The 13,914-nt window shown below is 63.5% G+C and overlaps 2 protein-coding genes across 4 annotated transcripts in view; one reads left to right on the forward strand and one right to left on the reverse strand.

Annotated features, from left to right (window-relative positions):
• Window positions 1-64: 64 nt before the first annotated feature.
• Window positions 65-2,879, forward strand: IZUMO4 (IZUMO family member 4). 2 transcript variants are annotated; one of them, XM_070272411.1, is made up of 9 exons: window positions 65-402; window positions 488-568; window positions 665-736; window positions 1,112-1,313; window positions 1,503-1,550; window positions 1,635-1,649; window positions 1,955-1,972; window positions 2,162-2,287; window positions 2,566-2,879. In XM_070272411.1, exons 1-9 carry the CDS (start codon window positions 189-191, stop codon window positions 2,654-2,656), a joined length of 867 nt encoding a protein of 288 aa, XP_070128512.1. In that variant the 5' UTR covers window positions 65-188; the 3' UTR covers window positions 2,657-2,879. The 2 variants fall into 2 exon arrangements, with proteins under 2 accessions (XP_070128512.1, XP_070128513.1); XM_070272412.1 differs by having other exon boundaries at window positions 2,250-2,264.
• A 1,192-nt stretch (window positions 2,880-4,071) lies between these two features.
• The window catches only part of AP3D1 (adaptor related protein complex 3 subunit delta 1), a 40,655-nt gene continuing 30,812 nt past the window's right edge, over window positions 4,072-13,914 (reverse strand). Inside the window, exons 20-32 of one of the 2 annotated variants that reach the window (XM_023644346.2) lie at window positions 13,570-13,763; window positions 13,131-13,204; window positions 12,681-12,885; window positions 12,006-12,077; window positions 11,293-11,364; window positions 10,218-10,364; window positions 9,770-9,817; window positions 9,243-9,432; window positions 8,728-8,816; window positions 8,481-8,566; window positions 7,807-7,928; window positions 7,620-7,699; window positions 4,072-5,296 (exon numbers count right to left, since the gene is read on the reverse strand). In XM_023644346.2, coding sequence (XP_023500114.1) covers window positions 5,201-5,296; window positions 7,620-7,699; window positions 7,807-7,928; window positions 8,481-8,566; window positions 8,728-8,816; window positions 9,243-9,432; window positions 9,770-9,817; window positions 10,218-10,364; window positions 11,293-11,364; window positions 12,006-12,077; window positions 12,681-12,885; window positions 13,131-13,204; window positions 13,570-13,763 — 1,475 coding nt within the window. In that variant the 3' untranslated portion in view covers window positions 4,072-5,200. Of the gene's footprint in view, window positions 5,297-7,619; window positions 7,700-7,806; window positions 7,929-8,480; window positions 8,567-8,727; window positions 8,817-9,242; window positions 9,433-9,769; window positions 9,818-10,217; window positions 10,365-11,292; window positions 11,404-12,005; window positions 12,078-12,680; window positions 12,886-13,130; window positions 13,205-13,569; window positions 13,764-13,914 lie in introns of both variants that reach the window. The other variant, XM_023644345.2, reaches the window with a different exon arrangement.

Here is a 13,914-nt window from a genome sequence, read left to right on the forward strand (position 1 = left end):
CAGGGCTCTGTTGGTTGGCTGGCGGCGGAGGGGCGTGGCGAAGGGGCACCGTTGGTTGGTCAGTGCGCGCGGAGGGGCGTGGCGCGGGGGTGCCGTTGGTTGGCTGGCGGCGGGGGGCGTGGCGCGGGGGTGCCGTTGGGTGGTCGTGGTGCGCGGGAGCCATCGCGGGCCGGGGCGGCGGGGGCGGCATGGCCCTGTTGCTGTGCCTGAGCCTGACAGTGGCGCTCGCCCGCGGCTGCCTGCATTGCCACAGCAACTTCTCGGATAAGTTCAACTTCTACCGCGACCACGTGAACCTCAAGTCCTGGTGGGTAGGCGACATCCCCGTGTCGGGCTCGCTGCTCACCGATTGGAGCCAGGACACGATGAATGAGCTGCACCTGGCCATCCCTGCGGAGATCAGTGAGTGCCGGAGCCCCGCCCCGCACCCCCGGCCCGGCCAGACCCCGGCCCAGCCGGCCCGCTCACCTGCCTCTTCCGCCCGCAGCGCGGGAGAAGCTGGACCAGGTGGCGAACGCTGTGTACCAGAAGATGGATGTGCTGTACCAGGGGAAGATGTATTTCCCGGGTAAGGTGGAAACTGAGGCTGGGCCGACCGGCCCCAGGACCCCTGCCTCTGCCCATGGCCCAAGCCTGACCTCCCTCCTCCCGCCTCCCCCATCAGGGTATTTCCCCAACGAGCTGCGAAACATCTTCCGAGAGCAGGTGCGCCTTATCCAGAATGCCATCATCGAAAGTGAGCAAACGAGGGCTGGGGGACCCAGGGCTATAGGAGGATTTGAGTCCCCTTCGAGGCTGGGGGCCCCGGCCAGGGCAAGGCGAGGTTAGAGTGCTGTGAATAGGGAGTCTGTGCACCATGCAGCCGGCGTTAGAACTCGGAGCCTGCAGCGGCTGGGGACAGAAAGCGGGGAGCAGGGCAGCTCCCAGAGGAAGGGGCTCTTTCATCCTGGGGCCTTGAAGGATAACCCCCACCCTTCCCTGCCACCTCCCTGGAAGTCACGCTTCCTGGTGATTTGCCCCATCTCTTGGGCAGGCCCAGGAGAGTGGGCCAGAGCGGGAACGGGCTGGGTCTGCTAAGGCGGCGCTGTCCGGGCTCTTGTCCCCCGCACAGGCCGCATCGATTGTCAGCGTCACTGTGGTGAGTGCGCCTCTGTCCAGGCCGTGGGGCGCGGTGGCGGTGGCAGCGTGGGGCCCCGGAGGCCGAGGGGAGCCCGCCGCGGCCTGTCGTGTGTTGCAGGCATCTTCCAGTACCAGACCATCTCCTGCAGCAACTGCACAGACTCGCACGTCGTCTGCTTTGGCTACAATTGCGAGTAGGGCTCGGCGGGCGGCTGAGGGCCCCGCTGTCCGTGCGGTCTGAGGTCCTCCCCAGAGGGGGCCCCTCCTCTGCCTCCCCCACCCCTGGCCTTTCACCACCTGGGCAGGCAGGGTGGAGTGGAAGCCCCCCTAGCTGGCCCCCTGAATTTGGGGCCACGCCACCTCCACAACCCGTGTCCCTGCAGGTCGTCGGCGCAGTGGGAGATGGCTGTGCAGGGTCTCCTCCGTTACATGTGAGTCATGCAGCTGGGCTCGGAGGGGACCCCGACCGAGGCCACATGGCTTCTGACTCCAAACTTGCTGTCCTGTCGTTGTAGAAATATATGGCACAAGTAAGTCCCCTCCCCCAACCCCAGTGAGTTGATCAGAGGCAGCGTGTGCATCCTCCGGTGAGTACGCGCCAGGTGGGCCACGGGAGGTGGTGCCTGGCCCTGTGCGCTCAGGTCGATCACTCTGGTTAGAGTCCCCGTAGAATCTGGTCCTACCCCTGCCCCAAGTGGGAGGCAGGGCTGTGGTCGGAGCTGGGGAGGGAGAGCGCTCCAGGATGGATGCGTGCCCCAGTGGAGGGGCCTGGGGCCACAGGCACAGCTTCAGTCCCAAAGCTCGGGGCTAACCGGGGCCCTGTCGTGTCTTTCAGACAGAACACCAAGACGAGGTAAAGCCCCCTGGCCCATCTCCTCCAACGCCCTGGCCTGGCCTTCCAGAGGGAGGAGCTCCTAGGGGAGGAGATGGGGGGGTGAGGGAAGCGGTGCTCTGGGGTCCTTCGGGTCAATGGGGTGGCCAGGGGGTTTGGACAGGGCGAGCACAGCCAAGCAGGGGTCTCTCTGCACCTGGGACACCCCAGACCTCACCTCTGCAACCACACCCTGCAATCGCTTCGTGGCTTCGTGAATAACTATGCGTCCCTCTCCCCCTCGCTGCCGGATGCACAGGACCACTCCAGCCTTGTGAGCCACCCGGAGGGACCCAGGTGGGCTCTGGGGGTGGGGATGTACCTAAGCCAGACAGCAAAGCTATGGCCACTTTGGCGCAGGCCCCCCCCCATGCCCTTTTGACACCCCAGTCGTGGGGATGTTGGTGTGACAGAACCCAGTGCAGTCTTGGGGACACAGAACAGGCAAGGCCTTGGGGTCCAGCCCATCCCATGCCCCACTTAGGAAGACAGGCCCAGGCCCCAACAAAGGCCCCCCAGGGAGGGTATGGCGGGGAGGGGAGAGGAGGGACTGAGGGCACCGTGTCCCCCCGCAGCCTGGTGTCGCCCAGCTTCACGTGTCTAGAGCCCCCAAACCTAGCCAACCTGACTCTGGAAGACGCTTCCGAGTGTCTGATGCAGCACTGACGGCCGCCAGGCCTGCCGGACCCACCCCAGCTGTGATGCGGGGCCAAGTTGGCTGGACTCTCCCAGCCCGCACGTGCGGAGCAGCCTGGCTGCTGCCTCGGGTCCTTGCCGCCATCCAGCCGGGCCGGCCGGGAGGAGGGGAGGTGGGTTTGTATATAGTGTTGACGCCGAGTGGGACCACAGAGCTACTGGACGGAACGATTAAACTCCCTGACCTTTCTCATCTCGGAGTGGTCCTTGTGGGGCAGGGAGAACGGCGGGGGCTCGGGGGCTCGCAGGCCTGGGTCCCGGCAGGATGGCGGGGAGGGCTGGCCGGACAGCAGCCTCCACGGTGAGTCCAGGCGCGGCTGCAGCGGTGGACAGGCACACAGCTGACCAGCGTGATCCGCGGCTGACTGCTCACCACAGCGAGGGAGGCCTGGGAGACCGGCACCGCCAGGAGGCCACTCTGTCAGAAGAGCTGCTGCCAGCCAGGCAGGCCTCCGGCTCGGGCGCTCGCCCCTCTCCCCACCAGCTCCCTCTTGCTCTTGCATCCAAGGGGGTCCAAGGGGATCCCAGGACGGCTCTCGAGAGCTGATGGACCCCAACCCTGCACACGCCCTCCCGTAGCGGCTTCACTGACAGAACCCGGCACTGCTTCCCTGGGAGTGTCCGTGTCTGGGGTCGGGGAGATGTGGCATTGTTGAAAATGGTGTTGGGAGCCTCAGGGACGTCCCGGGGAGACTGCAGGGTGGTGGAGTCACATGGCCCACGTGCTGGCAGCAGGTGGTGACAGCCAGGCTCTGGTGCTCCTGGTGCCCCCCCACTGGCCTGCACAGCCCGAGGGTGGCGAGGGCGGTGTGGATGCAGGCGGCGCCTACGTGTTCCCACTGAGAGCGGGGAAGGAGCCTCCTGGCCAGCATTTCTGGACAGGACAGTCTTCTGGAAGGGACATTGGTGGGGCGCCCTGAGCTGGTTCAGCCTGGGCTGTCTGTGCCCGGCTCCTTGCCCTCCCACACTTTGGCATTCAAAGTGGAGTTGATTTGGGCTTTCCGTCTGCTCACCCAGCCTGACCTGTCTTGAACTGTCCATTGTCCACACGGTGTCACCAAAGCCAGCGGAAGTGTGGTGAATTAAACCCCCATGGAAGGCAGGGCCGGCCTTCCAGCATTTGCTCCCCGCACTCCGTCGGTGGACCTCGTGGAGCCCCCATGGGTGGGGTTGGGTGGCAGGTGGGGGTCGCGTCACCTCCCAAGAAGATGAGAGGCACCTGGGTGGGGAGGATAGGGCTCCCCAAACACTGCGGCCTCCAGGAGAGCGCCCTGCAGCCACCAGACGAGCCCGAGCAGCTTGGGGACCGTCCAGAGCCCCCCGTGTGCTGACCGCCCCCCGCCGGGGTGCGCACGGGCGCGGGCAGGACAGCCGGCATGGAGACATGTGTTTGCAAGTTTATTGAATCATCCTGACACAAAATCATACAGCAGCGTGATATGTCTCTCCTGTATACGGGAATGTCGATGGCAAATAAAGTCTGTATAACACATCATACAATGTCGAGATTCTAGAATCACTGCACGGGATTCTGTAATCGATTACTCTACATGCTAAAGTGACAGTTTTCATCAAAAGGAAAAGTTAAAACGTCATTGAGGACCATCGTCTCTGAGGAAGGTTCAGTCTCGGGGTGGGCCGGGGTCCCCTCGCCCTGGCGGAGGTGCATTTCAGGGGCCCGGCCGCCCCAGGATGCATGTGCCTCGCTGTTGGGGCGACGATGACCAGGACTGGCCCCCCGGCAGCTGCAGGGACGGCCCTGCGGGTGTTCAGTGACGAGACGCGGCAGGCAGAGCTGCAGCCCTCTGCCACCCACCCCAGCGGGGCTGACGAGACACTGTGCCGAGCAGGGCTGTCCAGTCCTGCTCCGGGAGGGGGCCTGGCTGGATCCCCTGCCTCGGCTGCAGCCCCCCACCTCTGGTCTGCCACCCTTTTTCACCCGGCACACGAACACGGTGGTGGGACGCAGAGAAGACAGTGGACGACAGGCAGCACGACCCTTTCCCACCGTGTCCTGGGGAGAAAGATCCTGACCCACGGCCGACAGAGGAGCAGGGAACGTCAGCGCCGGGAGCAGCCAGCCCGCTCTTCCCACAACGCGCCACCAGGCAGGGTGCCTGGGGCTCATGGGACTCAGATGACTCCACAGAAGGATGCGCCACCCTGCCCCATCGGCTGAACGTCCCTCACCCTGGACCCACCAGGTCCCAGCCGGGGTCCCGCTCGCCCCTTGGGCAGCCCCTGCAGCCGTGTGCACAGTCGGCCTCCAGCTACAGGAGCCCCTGCTGCTCTGAGGCCTGGAACGGGGCTTCTCGCCAGAGACAGTGGGAAGAGCCAAAGTAAAAAAGATGATAGGAGAAATCAACGCAACAGAAAACCCTGACGTCTAAATGACGGACGACAGTGGACTTAAATTAATGCCCGGGCTGGGTGCAGTCCATGCGACAGAGAGAAACCTATCACTTGGAACCGGCTCTCCCTCGTGTGTCCTCCGTGGCGGGTCGCAGGTGGCACTCAGCACGTGGCCAGCGTGGCTCGCATCTCCTCCAGCAAGTTGCTCAGCAGCGTTGAGTCGCTGCATTTCCCGTCAACCGACACGGACTTCTCGCCCTGAAGAGGGACAGCAACGGGCAGTGTTCCCACCCACTACACGCAGACACCGCCCCCGGCTGCACGCCCCCACTGGCAGTTTTCCAGATACTTCCAAGGGCGAGCGCTCTGACAACTGACCAAAACGAGGAGCGCCGGGTAAGACGGAGCGAGCATGCTGGCCTGTGTCCCCCACGCGAGGAGCTATAAACCCGGGACGGAGGCGTGGAGCGGCTGCCTGCGGGTCTGGGGACAGGACCAGAAGTGGCAGGGCCCGGGAGGTCCTGGGTGGAGCGTGGGGAAAGCGAGCCGTCAAGTGGTTTATGCCCTGCTGGGTCCACCGGAGCTGAGCATGGGTGGAGCTCAGCCTAAGGAGCACACTCGAGACGCCGGGAAGACAGACCACCGGCCGGCCCCACGGGGGTGCATGGAGGCGGCTCTGAAGAGCGGGACAAGGGCTGTGGGAGTGGACGGACACATCATCCCCAGAGGATCTCAGCGAGCCCCACAGGCTCATGGTGCTCAGACGTTCAGGACAGAACCCAGAACTGCTAGGGCAGTCCCGGCTCTCACGGACAAGACAAACCCAGGCCGAGACGCAAGGTCGGAAGAAGCTATCCTGAGAAGGCTCCAAAGAGCGAGCACAACTCTCTCCAAACGGAGAGAGAGCAGAACATCTCAGCAAAGAAACGGAAGACCCAAACACCCACCAAACACGTGTGCTAGCTCTGAAAAACACAATCACCAAAATAAACAACTCACCGGATGGGCTCACTGGCAGAACGGATAAGACAGAGAAGACAGTCAATGAACTCGACAGAGTGTTACCAGAAATAACCCAACCCGAACAGACGGGAAAAGAGGTCGGAGGGGGCAGGGGCGGAGCCCAGAGACCCGAGGAACAGCAACAAAAGTCTGAGATTCACGCCATCGGGATCCCAGAAGAGAGGATAAGAATGCAGTGCTGAAAAAGTATGTACCTAATAGCTGAAAACTTCCCAAACTTTGAAAAGACAAACGCATGGATTCCAGAAGTTCAGCAGACTCCAGAGAGAGAAACCCCAAGAAAACACCCAGATACGTCAAAAATGGCTGAAAACCGAGGACAAAGAAAACTCCGGAGAACACCCAGAGAAAAATGGTGCACGCCCTACAAAAAGAATAATGGTGCAGGTTTCTCATAAGAGACCACGGACGCCGAAAGAAACGGCGTGTTTCTAATGTACTGAGAGAAAAGACCATCGAAGCAAGAACCACCTCGAGGAGCAGGGAGATAAACAACTGGACGAGGAAAACCGAGGCCTCGGCCCCCAGGCTGCTCTCAGGAGCTGCTGGAGGAAGGTCGTCGGAGGGAAGGGGACCACCGGCACACGACGCGCAGCAGCCGCACGCAGAGCAGCAGGGCGGCCACAGGCGAGCAGCGGGCCGCCCCCTCGGCTCCGGGAGCTGTCTGTCCAGGGCGAGGGCAGCAACTGTGACGTGGCGTGACGGAGTCTCTGATGTCCGTGAGGCCAACACACAGGACAAGAGCTCATACAGAGGGACAGGCGAGGGACCAACACGTCCCACTCAAGTGGTCAAACGTCAGTTCCAAGAAAACTAAAAAGCTAAGCGTGCGTAGAACGTGACCCCACACACAACGCCCAGGAGCCAGCGTCAACAGCACAGCCAGACCCGAACGGGACGCCGACACCGCGCAGCTCAGCCCGAGCGGCAGGGGCAGGGACGGAGGACGGAAACAGGAGGAACACGAGGAAACAAGCCAGACAGACCAGCAACGCTTCCCACGCAAACGCTCTCCACACACGCGGTAAGAGGCAAGAGGCCGGCGGGACGCACAGGGCGTCTCCAAGGAGCTCTTCCAAACGCCACGGTAAACACAGGGCCAAAGTAAAGATACACGGTGTAGACGCCAATCGAAAGACAGCGGGAGTGGCTAGACTGACAACACACAAGACAGACTTCAGAGCAAAGAAAATAACCGCAGCTAAAGAGGGACACCGCATCTGTGCAGGAGGCTCAGCCACCAAGAGGATGCCCTGAGTCTAAGGGTCCACTTGTCGCCCTGGTGAATTCCACGAAACACGGAAGGAAGAAATACACCAATTACACACAATGCCCCCGGGAAACGCAAGAGGAGGGGACAGCTCCCCGGCTCGTTCAACGAGACCCTCAGTGCCCTGACGCCAAAGCCAGACCAAGAAAACCGAAGGCGGGACTCCTCGCGAGCACAGGCTCCAAACCCTCCACACGACAGCCACAGACTGAACCCAGCCACGCGCTGAAGCAGAGGAACCCACAGTGACTTGAGGGAGGGGGCCGGCGCGGACGGGCCCGGGCTCACCTTCTTCACCAGGAGGCAGACGTGGTGGCCCTGGATGGAGCGGCTGTACATTGAGGCGCACGAGTTCACTCGCTCCACGACTGCAACAGAGCAGGCAGGGGTGAGGCCGCAGCCGCCCCCTCGGCGACAGGGGACACCACGTGTGCGCAAAACTGTGCCATCCATCAAGTCATGGCAAATCTCTTACCGGAAAAATGGTGATGAAAACAGATCTTTGCCAGAAGGTTCTGGAAGGACATACTGATGCCGTCGACTTTGATTGAGCTCATGCTCAGGTCCCCAGACTCCAGCAGCTTGGCAAAGGCGTCGCTGTGGGGAGGACACAGGACAAGAGGCTGACAACAGGCAGGCTCGCCAGCACCCAGGCAGACAAAGCCCCCAGCCCCGGGGTTGGGGGGACACCCTCTTCCATGTGCTGGGGCCTGGGAGGTCTCCAAGGGTCTTGAAAGACGTCATGGGCTGAACTGTGCCCCCAAAATCCCTATGTGGAGGTCCTGACCTCCAGGACCTGAGACTGTGATTGTAATCGGAGACAGGGCCCTGATCCACCAAGACTGGGGACCTTAACGAGGGCATGAGAACACAGACACGCACAAAGGGACGACCACATGAGAACACAGGGACACGACGGCCCCTGTACGCCAAAGGAGCCTGAGGGACCAGCCCTGCCGACACCGGGACCTCAGACCCCTGCCTCCAGCACTGGGAGAGCGCCAACGTGGCGTCTGAGCCGCCCAGACCAGGGGACTCGTCACGCAGCCCAGCTGGCCGACACATCAGAGGAGCTGGACTCGCCCGCTAGCTGCCCGCTGTCACTGACCCGCCGCGCCCTGCGCTCCTGAGGGCAGCGGGCTGGCGCACCTGTAGCACGGCGTGGTGATCAAGTACGAGGTGCAGCTGAAGTGCAACTTGAAGTCGAGCTTCTCGTGGGTGGAGCCCTCGTCGTTCTGCCGGGAGCAGGGCAGGGGGAGGGTAAGCAGGCCAGGCCGTTAGCTTGGGGGGCTGGCATCTGGGCATGGCTCCCACCCCGGAACTGGGTGCTCTTGGCAGGTGGAGCGGGCAAAGGGGGGTCCCGCGGGTCCCCGACGGCACCCTGAGCGCCGTGTACCTTGGCGATGAAGGTCAGGGTGCCCTTGAGCTTCTGGGCCATGGCGATGCTCTGGATGGTGAACACAAACTGGGCTTCGTTGGAGATGCCTGGTGAGGGCGAGAGCCGGGGCCTGAGGAGGAGCGTGGGGCTCGGCCAGGAGGGCTCTGGCCACCCTTCTGACAGGTGGCAGTAACGTGACCCCACCCAGGGTCTGTCCTCAGTGCTGCCTGCCCTGGTTTGGAAACTGTGCTCAGCCCCCAAGGGGGTGTCAGGAGTCAGACACAAATGAGAGCCTCCTGGTGTCCTCCGTGTGGGCCCGGCCCCACCCACCCACAGCAAGCTCGCGGGCGCCCCTCATCTAGGCAGAGGCTCGGCCATCAGAGCCCCAGGACCAAGGAGGAGGTGGGCGCCCAGGGCTGACCTCAGGGGTCTGCTAGCCTGGGGACCAAGAAGTAGAGACCCAAGAAGGAGCTCTCAATCCACGGGAAGCCTCAGCCTCCGAGCTCTGGACGTCAGTGCAGTGGCTGCCTCACCTGGGGGCAGCTGGAAAGGCACGGGGACGCCGTCGTGGACGGAGGAGCCCTCGGGCCGGGCCAGCTTGGTGTTGAGCGAGTCCAGCACGTTGAGCTCCATGTTCTTCAGGAAGCTGCTGCTCTGGTTCTCCAGGACGATGGACACGGTGACCCGGCTGTCCTCCTGCAAGCTGCCCTGCACCTCGTAGGTCTGCACAGAGCAAGGCCGGGTCAGCGGGCGTGGCGGGAGCCAGCACACAAGGGGAGCGTGAGCAACACTCGTTCCACAAGCACAGAGAGGGCAAGGAAAGGAACCCGAGTCCTCACACACAGAAAGCCAGGTTTCAGCTCTGTCTGCGATTCTGAGCCCTTCCTGTTCTCTTTGAGAACCACCATTGCCCATCCCAGCAGCCCCTGGCCCCACCCACAGGGTGGGGGCCTCCCCTGGTGCCCTGGGCACTCACTGATGCCCCAGGGCGCAGCCACCCCCACACCCAGAGCACAGACCCCACCCCGCCTGCCGCACTCCGGAAGGCCTAGCCGCTCACCATCCTGATGTAGGAATTCTCAGCCAGGAGGCAGTAGCTGGACATGGGCTGGAACGAAAGCAAAGAGCTCAGCGCTACGAGTGGGGCCTGAGTGACGTCCGCTGACGTCTGCTCACGGAACGAGGCTTGTCTTGAGCTGCCAAATGTTCGGGGAGGGAGCCACGAGGACCACGAGAACAAGGTGGGGGGAGGCAAGGAACCCCCACGGGCCCCAGACAACTGTGGCCACACTGCACGGCTCCTCAGGCTGGCACCGCTGGGGAGGACTGCCAGGTGACAGCGATGCCTCCCTGCCACCCAGTCCCTGGGGCCACCAGCCTGCTGCCCACCGAGGCCCTGCTGCCCGCCTGCCGGCTCCTCGGCGTGGCTCGGCTCTCCCCCAGCACGGAGGCCACGGCAAGCGGTGGGGACGCCCTGGGCCGCGGGAGGCGTGTGAAGTACCCCTCACCGGGAGGGGCTCCTCATCCAGCGAGCCATTCTCCACGGGCTCTGCCGCCCCGCCACCCGCCGGCTGCTTCTTCTTGGATTTCTTCCTGTCTGCAGACCGCTCCTCCTGCTCCTTCCGGTGTTTCTTCTTCTTATGCTTGGAAGGTTTCTGCGACCAAAGGAGAGATCAGGGTCAACCCTGAACTTCTCCAGCGAGTGGCACACGGCGACGCTTCCCCTCACGTCACACAGCTTGAGACGTGGGCCCAAGTGCACCAAGGTAAAGGGCACGTGTGTTAGAAGGGACAGGCCAGCAACCCCTGGGGCCATGGAGAACAGATGAGACGGGGCCCAGCTGAGCCCAGGACCCGGGGACTCAGTGCTCGGCTGGACGGTCACTGCCTACGGGGCAGACACGCACGGGAGACGGCAAAAGTTCAGACACGACAGCCCAGCAACTACGGCAGGCCTGAGCATCCAGCCCAGAGACGAGAAAGCAAACGTCCCACGGAGACCTGGACACATGTCCACGGCAGCACGACCCACAACAGCCAAAAGGTGGACACAACCCCGCTGCCCATCAACTGAAGAGCAGACGAATGAGACGTGGCCCACCCACACACTGGAGCACGACGCAGCTGTGAAGAGGAGGCCCTGACACGATTGCACGTGGATGGACCACAAACACACGACGCTCAGAGAGAGAAGCAGACACAGAAGGACACACGGTGTGTGACCCCACTGACGTGAAACGTCCAAAACAGGCAGATCCACAGAGAGCGGACTCGTGGGGGCCAGGGGCTGGGGAGGGGGTGGGGAGTCACTGCTGATGGCAACGACATTTCCTTTAGGAGAAAGGGAACGTTCTGGAACTAGACAGTGCTGGTGGCTGCATGACTGTGAAGGAACTGAAATCACTGATGGCTCGCTCTGCAGGGGACTGGTCGCCCTGCAGCAGGGCTGTGACAAGAACCAGGCCCTACAAGCGCAGCGATGGGAGAGCAGTCGGAAGCCCTGCTGGTCCTGGCGCTGAGGGCCGCCAGCCGTGAGCACAGGCGTGTGGCCGCCTGTGAGGCCAGCCGGGGCGGTGCCCTCACCTTCTCAGGGTCTTGCTCCTCCACCTCCTCCTCCTCATCCTGCTCCTCCCTCTTGGGCTCCTCACGCTCCTCCTTTGGGGCAGAGATGACAGCGTTCACCTCGGGCTCTGCCTGCAGGCAGTCAGGGCCAGGGCTCAAGCGGGCAGCCAGGCCCCGGGACGGGGTGTCCTCCACCCTCAGGCCCTGATCTGCCCTCATGCTGGGGACACTTCCTCTTGCAGCTGCATTCTGTCAACACGCAGGCGTGTGGCCATCAGGCAGTACAGGTGGCAGTAGCGGGAAGAGGAGGCCCCGCCTGAGGCCGCCTGGGTGCTGACCAGGGTCACTGCCTGAACCCAGAGCCGCCAGGCCCCATCCGCTAACACAGGGCGACTGCTCAAGGCTGCTGCCCGGCTCGAGGGGCGCCAGGCTCTGCGATGGGGGCCAGAAGCCTAGCCACCCTCTTTCCTGCAGCCGATGCCTGGGGAGACCTTGGGCAAGGGACCAAGCTGGCCCAAATCTGGCTCAACGTGTGAGGGTTCCCCAACACCCACCCCTGGGGCATAGGCTGCGGGGCAGGGCTGACAGGCGAGGGAGGGCAAGGGCCAGGCTGGGCAGTGCCTAGAGCGGGCATCCCTAAATGCCTGAGGGAGGGAGCTGTGCCAAAGTGGCAAACTGCACGCGCCCAGTGAGGACTGTGTGGGGCTGGCAGAGGCCACCTGCCAGACTCTTACCGTTGCCAGGGCGGGAGCAGGAGCAGTGGCAGGCGGCGGCGTGGTGGACAGCCAGAAATCTAAGTCCTCACCCTGAAACCACAGGATGACAGGCCTTTGGCCGAGGTAGCAGACAGCCCCCAGAGGGCACAGGTGGACACGCGGAGGCCCCGTCGGCGGGGCCCTCCTGGCTCCCGCCCGGCAGAGGACAACTCTGGCTCTGCAGGCCTTGGGAGCTCCAGTGTCCGAGGAGCTGAGGACAGTGGCCAGACCAAGAGGGGTGGCATCTCTAGCTCTAACTGTCCTGTCATAAGAATGGCAGCCACAGACAAACCCGCATGGTTCCAAATGCCAGCACAGCCACGTGCCCACCAGGACACCACAGCTGTGGTCACAGTACTGCGCGGACACATGGAGTCACCCAGCTATGTGATGACAGAACACGGCCCCAGGTACACGGTTCTTTACACACCCTCTTCCTGCCCGGGGCACAAACACGCACATGAGCGCTGAGAAGGGCCTGGGGCTCACAGGGCGGCCGGCGGGGCTCACTGGCCCTCCATCACGACTCGCGACAAACCTCACAGCCGCCAGGGGCCGGAATGGCTGTTGCAGGAGCCCTGTGTCCCAGCGCCCTGCCGTGGCCGCAGGGCCGTGGGCTGCGCCTGAGGGAGGGAGCGGGAGCGGCCGCCTCACCTTCCCCTCCTCTCCCTTTTCCTCCTTCTCTTTCTTCTCCTTCTTCCTGCCTTTCTCCCGTCCCTTCTCTTTGTGCTTCTTCTCCTTCTTCTTGGGCTTCTTGCTCTTCTTTTCGATGACGGGGACGTCCTCCTTCTCAGGGGACTTGGAGGTCTCGGCATTGCGGTGTTTCTGGACGGGCAGCTTCTCGCTGTCGGCTAAGGGCCTGCGGAGGGGGCCAGGTCACAGGAGCCACCGGCCTGTCCTCGGGCCCTGGGCCTGTCCTCCTGCATGCACACACTGCCTGCACGCAGTGCGGCCTGTGACGGGGCCTGGAGAAGGGGCAGGCCCTATGCGACCCCATCTATTCACGTGGGCCACGGTGAATGGGCAACGGAGAGGGACAGCGAGGACAGGGAAAGCCCAGGCCCCAGTCGAGTCTTGTCCCTAGTCCCCAGCCCCCATGCTTACTTATCCAAGTCAATGTCCAGAGCCCGGTAAGGGTCATTGGGGTCTTTGTCATCCTCATCACTGGGCAGGGCATTCTGAGGGAGAAGAGGAAGTCAGTGTCTACTTCAGCAGCCCCGGTCCCCGACTGGCAGAGCCAAGCCGGTCGGGTCTGTGGGACCCCACTCCTGCACACAGACAACCAGGCCCACCCCCGTGAGGGGATCCGCCCCGAGGACAGGTGCCCTGAGCGCCCGGCGAGGTCGGGACGTGCCAGGGCTGCCATGCCGTGGGAAATGGACTGACAGCAAGGAAGGTTTGTGGGCTGACGGCTCGAGCCCCCCACCAGGACCTGGGGCACAGGACAGGGCCGGCACGTGGCCTCCCGGGGCCAGAGAGGCAGCGACGGGAAAGCTCCCTGGAGCGGGTGCGAACACGGGCAGGCCCAAAGGGCAGGACTGACCTCGGGCATCTCCTCGGTGACGATGTCCACCTGCTGGGCCGGGGCGATGTCCTCGTCGCTCTCCGTGTGCAGCGCGCTGTGGCGCCGTGGCCTGCCCTTCTCCTTCTTCTTTTTCTTCCTCTTGTCCTTCTCCAGCCTCTGCCGGTGCCGCCGCTCCTCCTCCAGCTTCACGTACTGGTCTGACATGGGCAGCCCTGCGTGCGTGGGGACACTCAGCCCAAAGCCGCGCAGACGTCTGGCCCGAGGGCCTGTGCAGGCAGCCCCTCGGCCCCCATCACGCACTCTACAGGGGGCGAGGGCACGCGGGGGCTCTCTGAGTGCCGACGGGCAGCGCACGGGGGGCGG

This window comes from Equus caballus, chromosome 7 (assembly GCF_041296265.1).
Source record: "Equus caballus isolate H_3958 breed thoroughbred chromosome 7, TB-T2T, whole genome shotgun sequence".
In the NCBI taxonomy this organism is placed as follows: domain Eukaryota; kingdom Metazoa; phylum Chordata; class Mammalia; order Perissodactyla; family Equidae; genus Equus; species Equus caballus.

Coding starts and splice junctions, on each gene's coding strand:
- IZUMO4 (XM_070272411.1), top strand. CDS start 189: ATGGCCCTGTTGCTGTGCCTGAGCCTGACAGTGGCGCTCGCCCGCGGC. Junction 737..1,111: donor CCAGAATGCCATCATCGAAA/GTGAGCAAACGA, acceptor TCCCCCGCACAG/GCCGCATCGATTGTCAGCGT. Junction 1,314..1,502: donor TGCTTTGGCTACAATTGCGA/GTAGGGCTCGGC, acceptor GTGTCCCTGCAG/GTCGTCGGCGCAGTGGGAGA.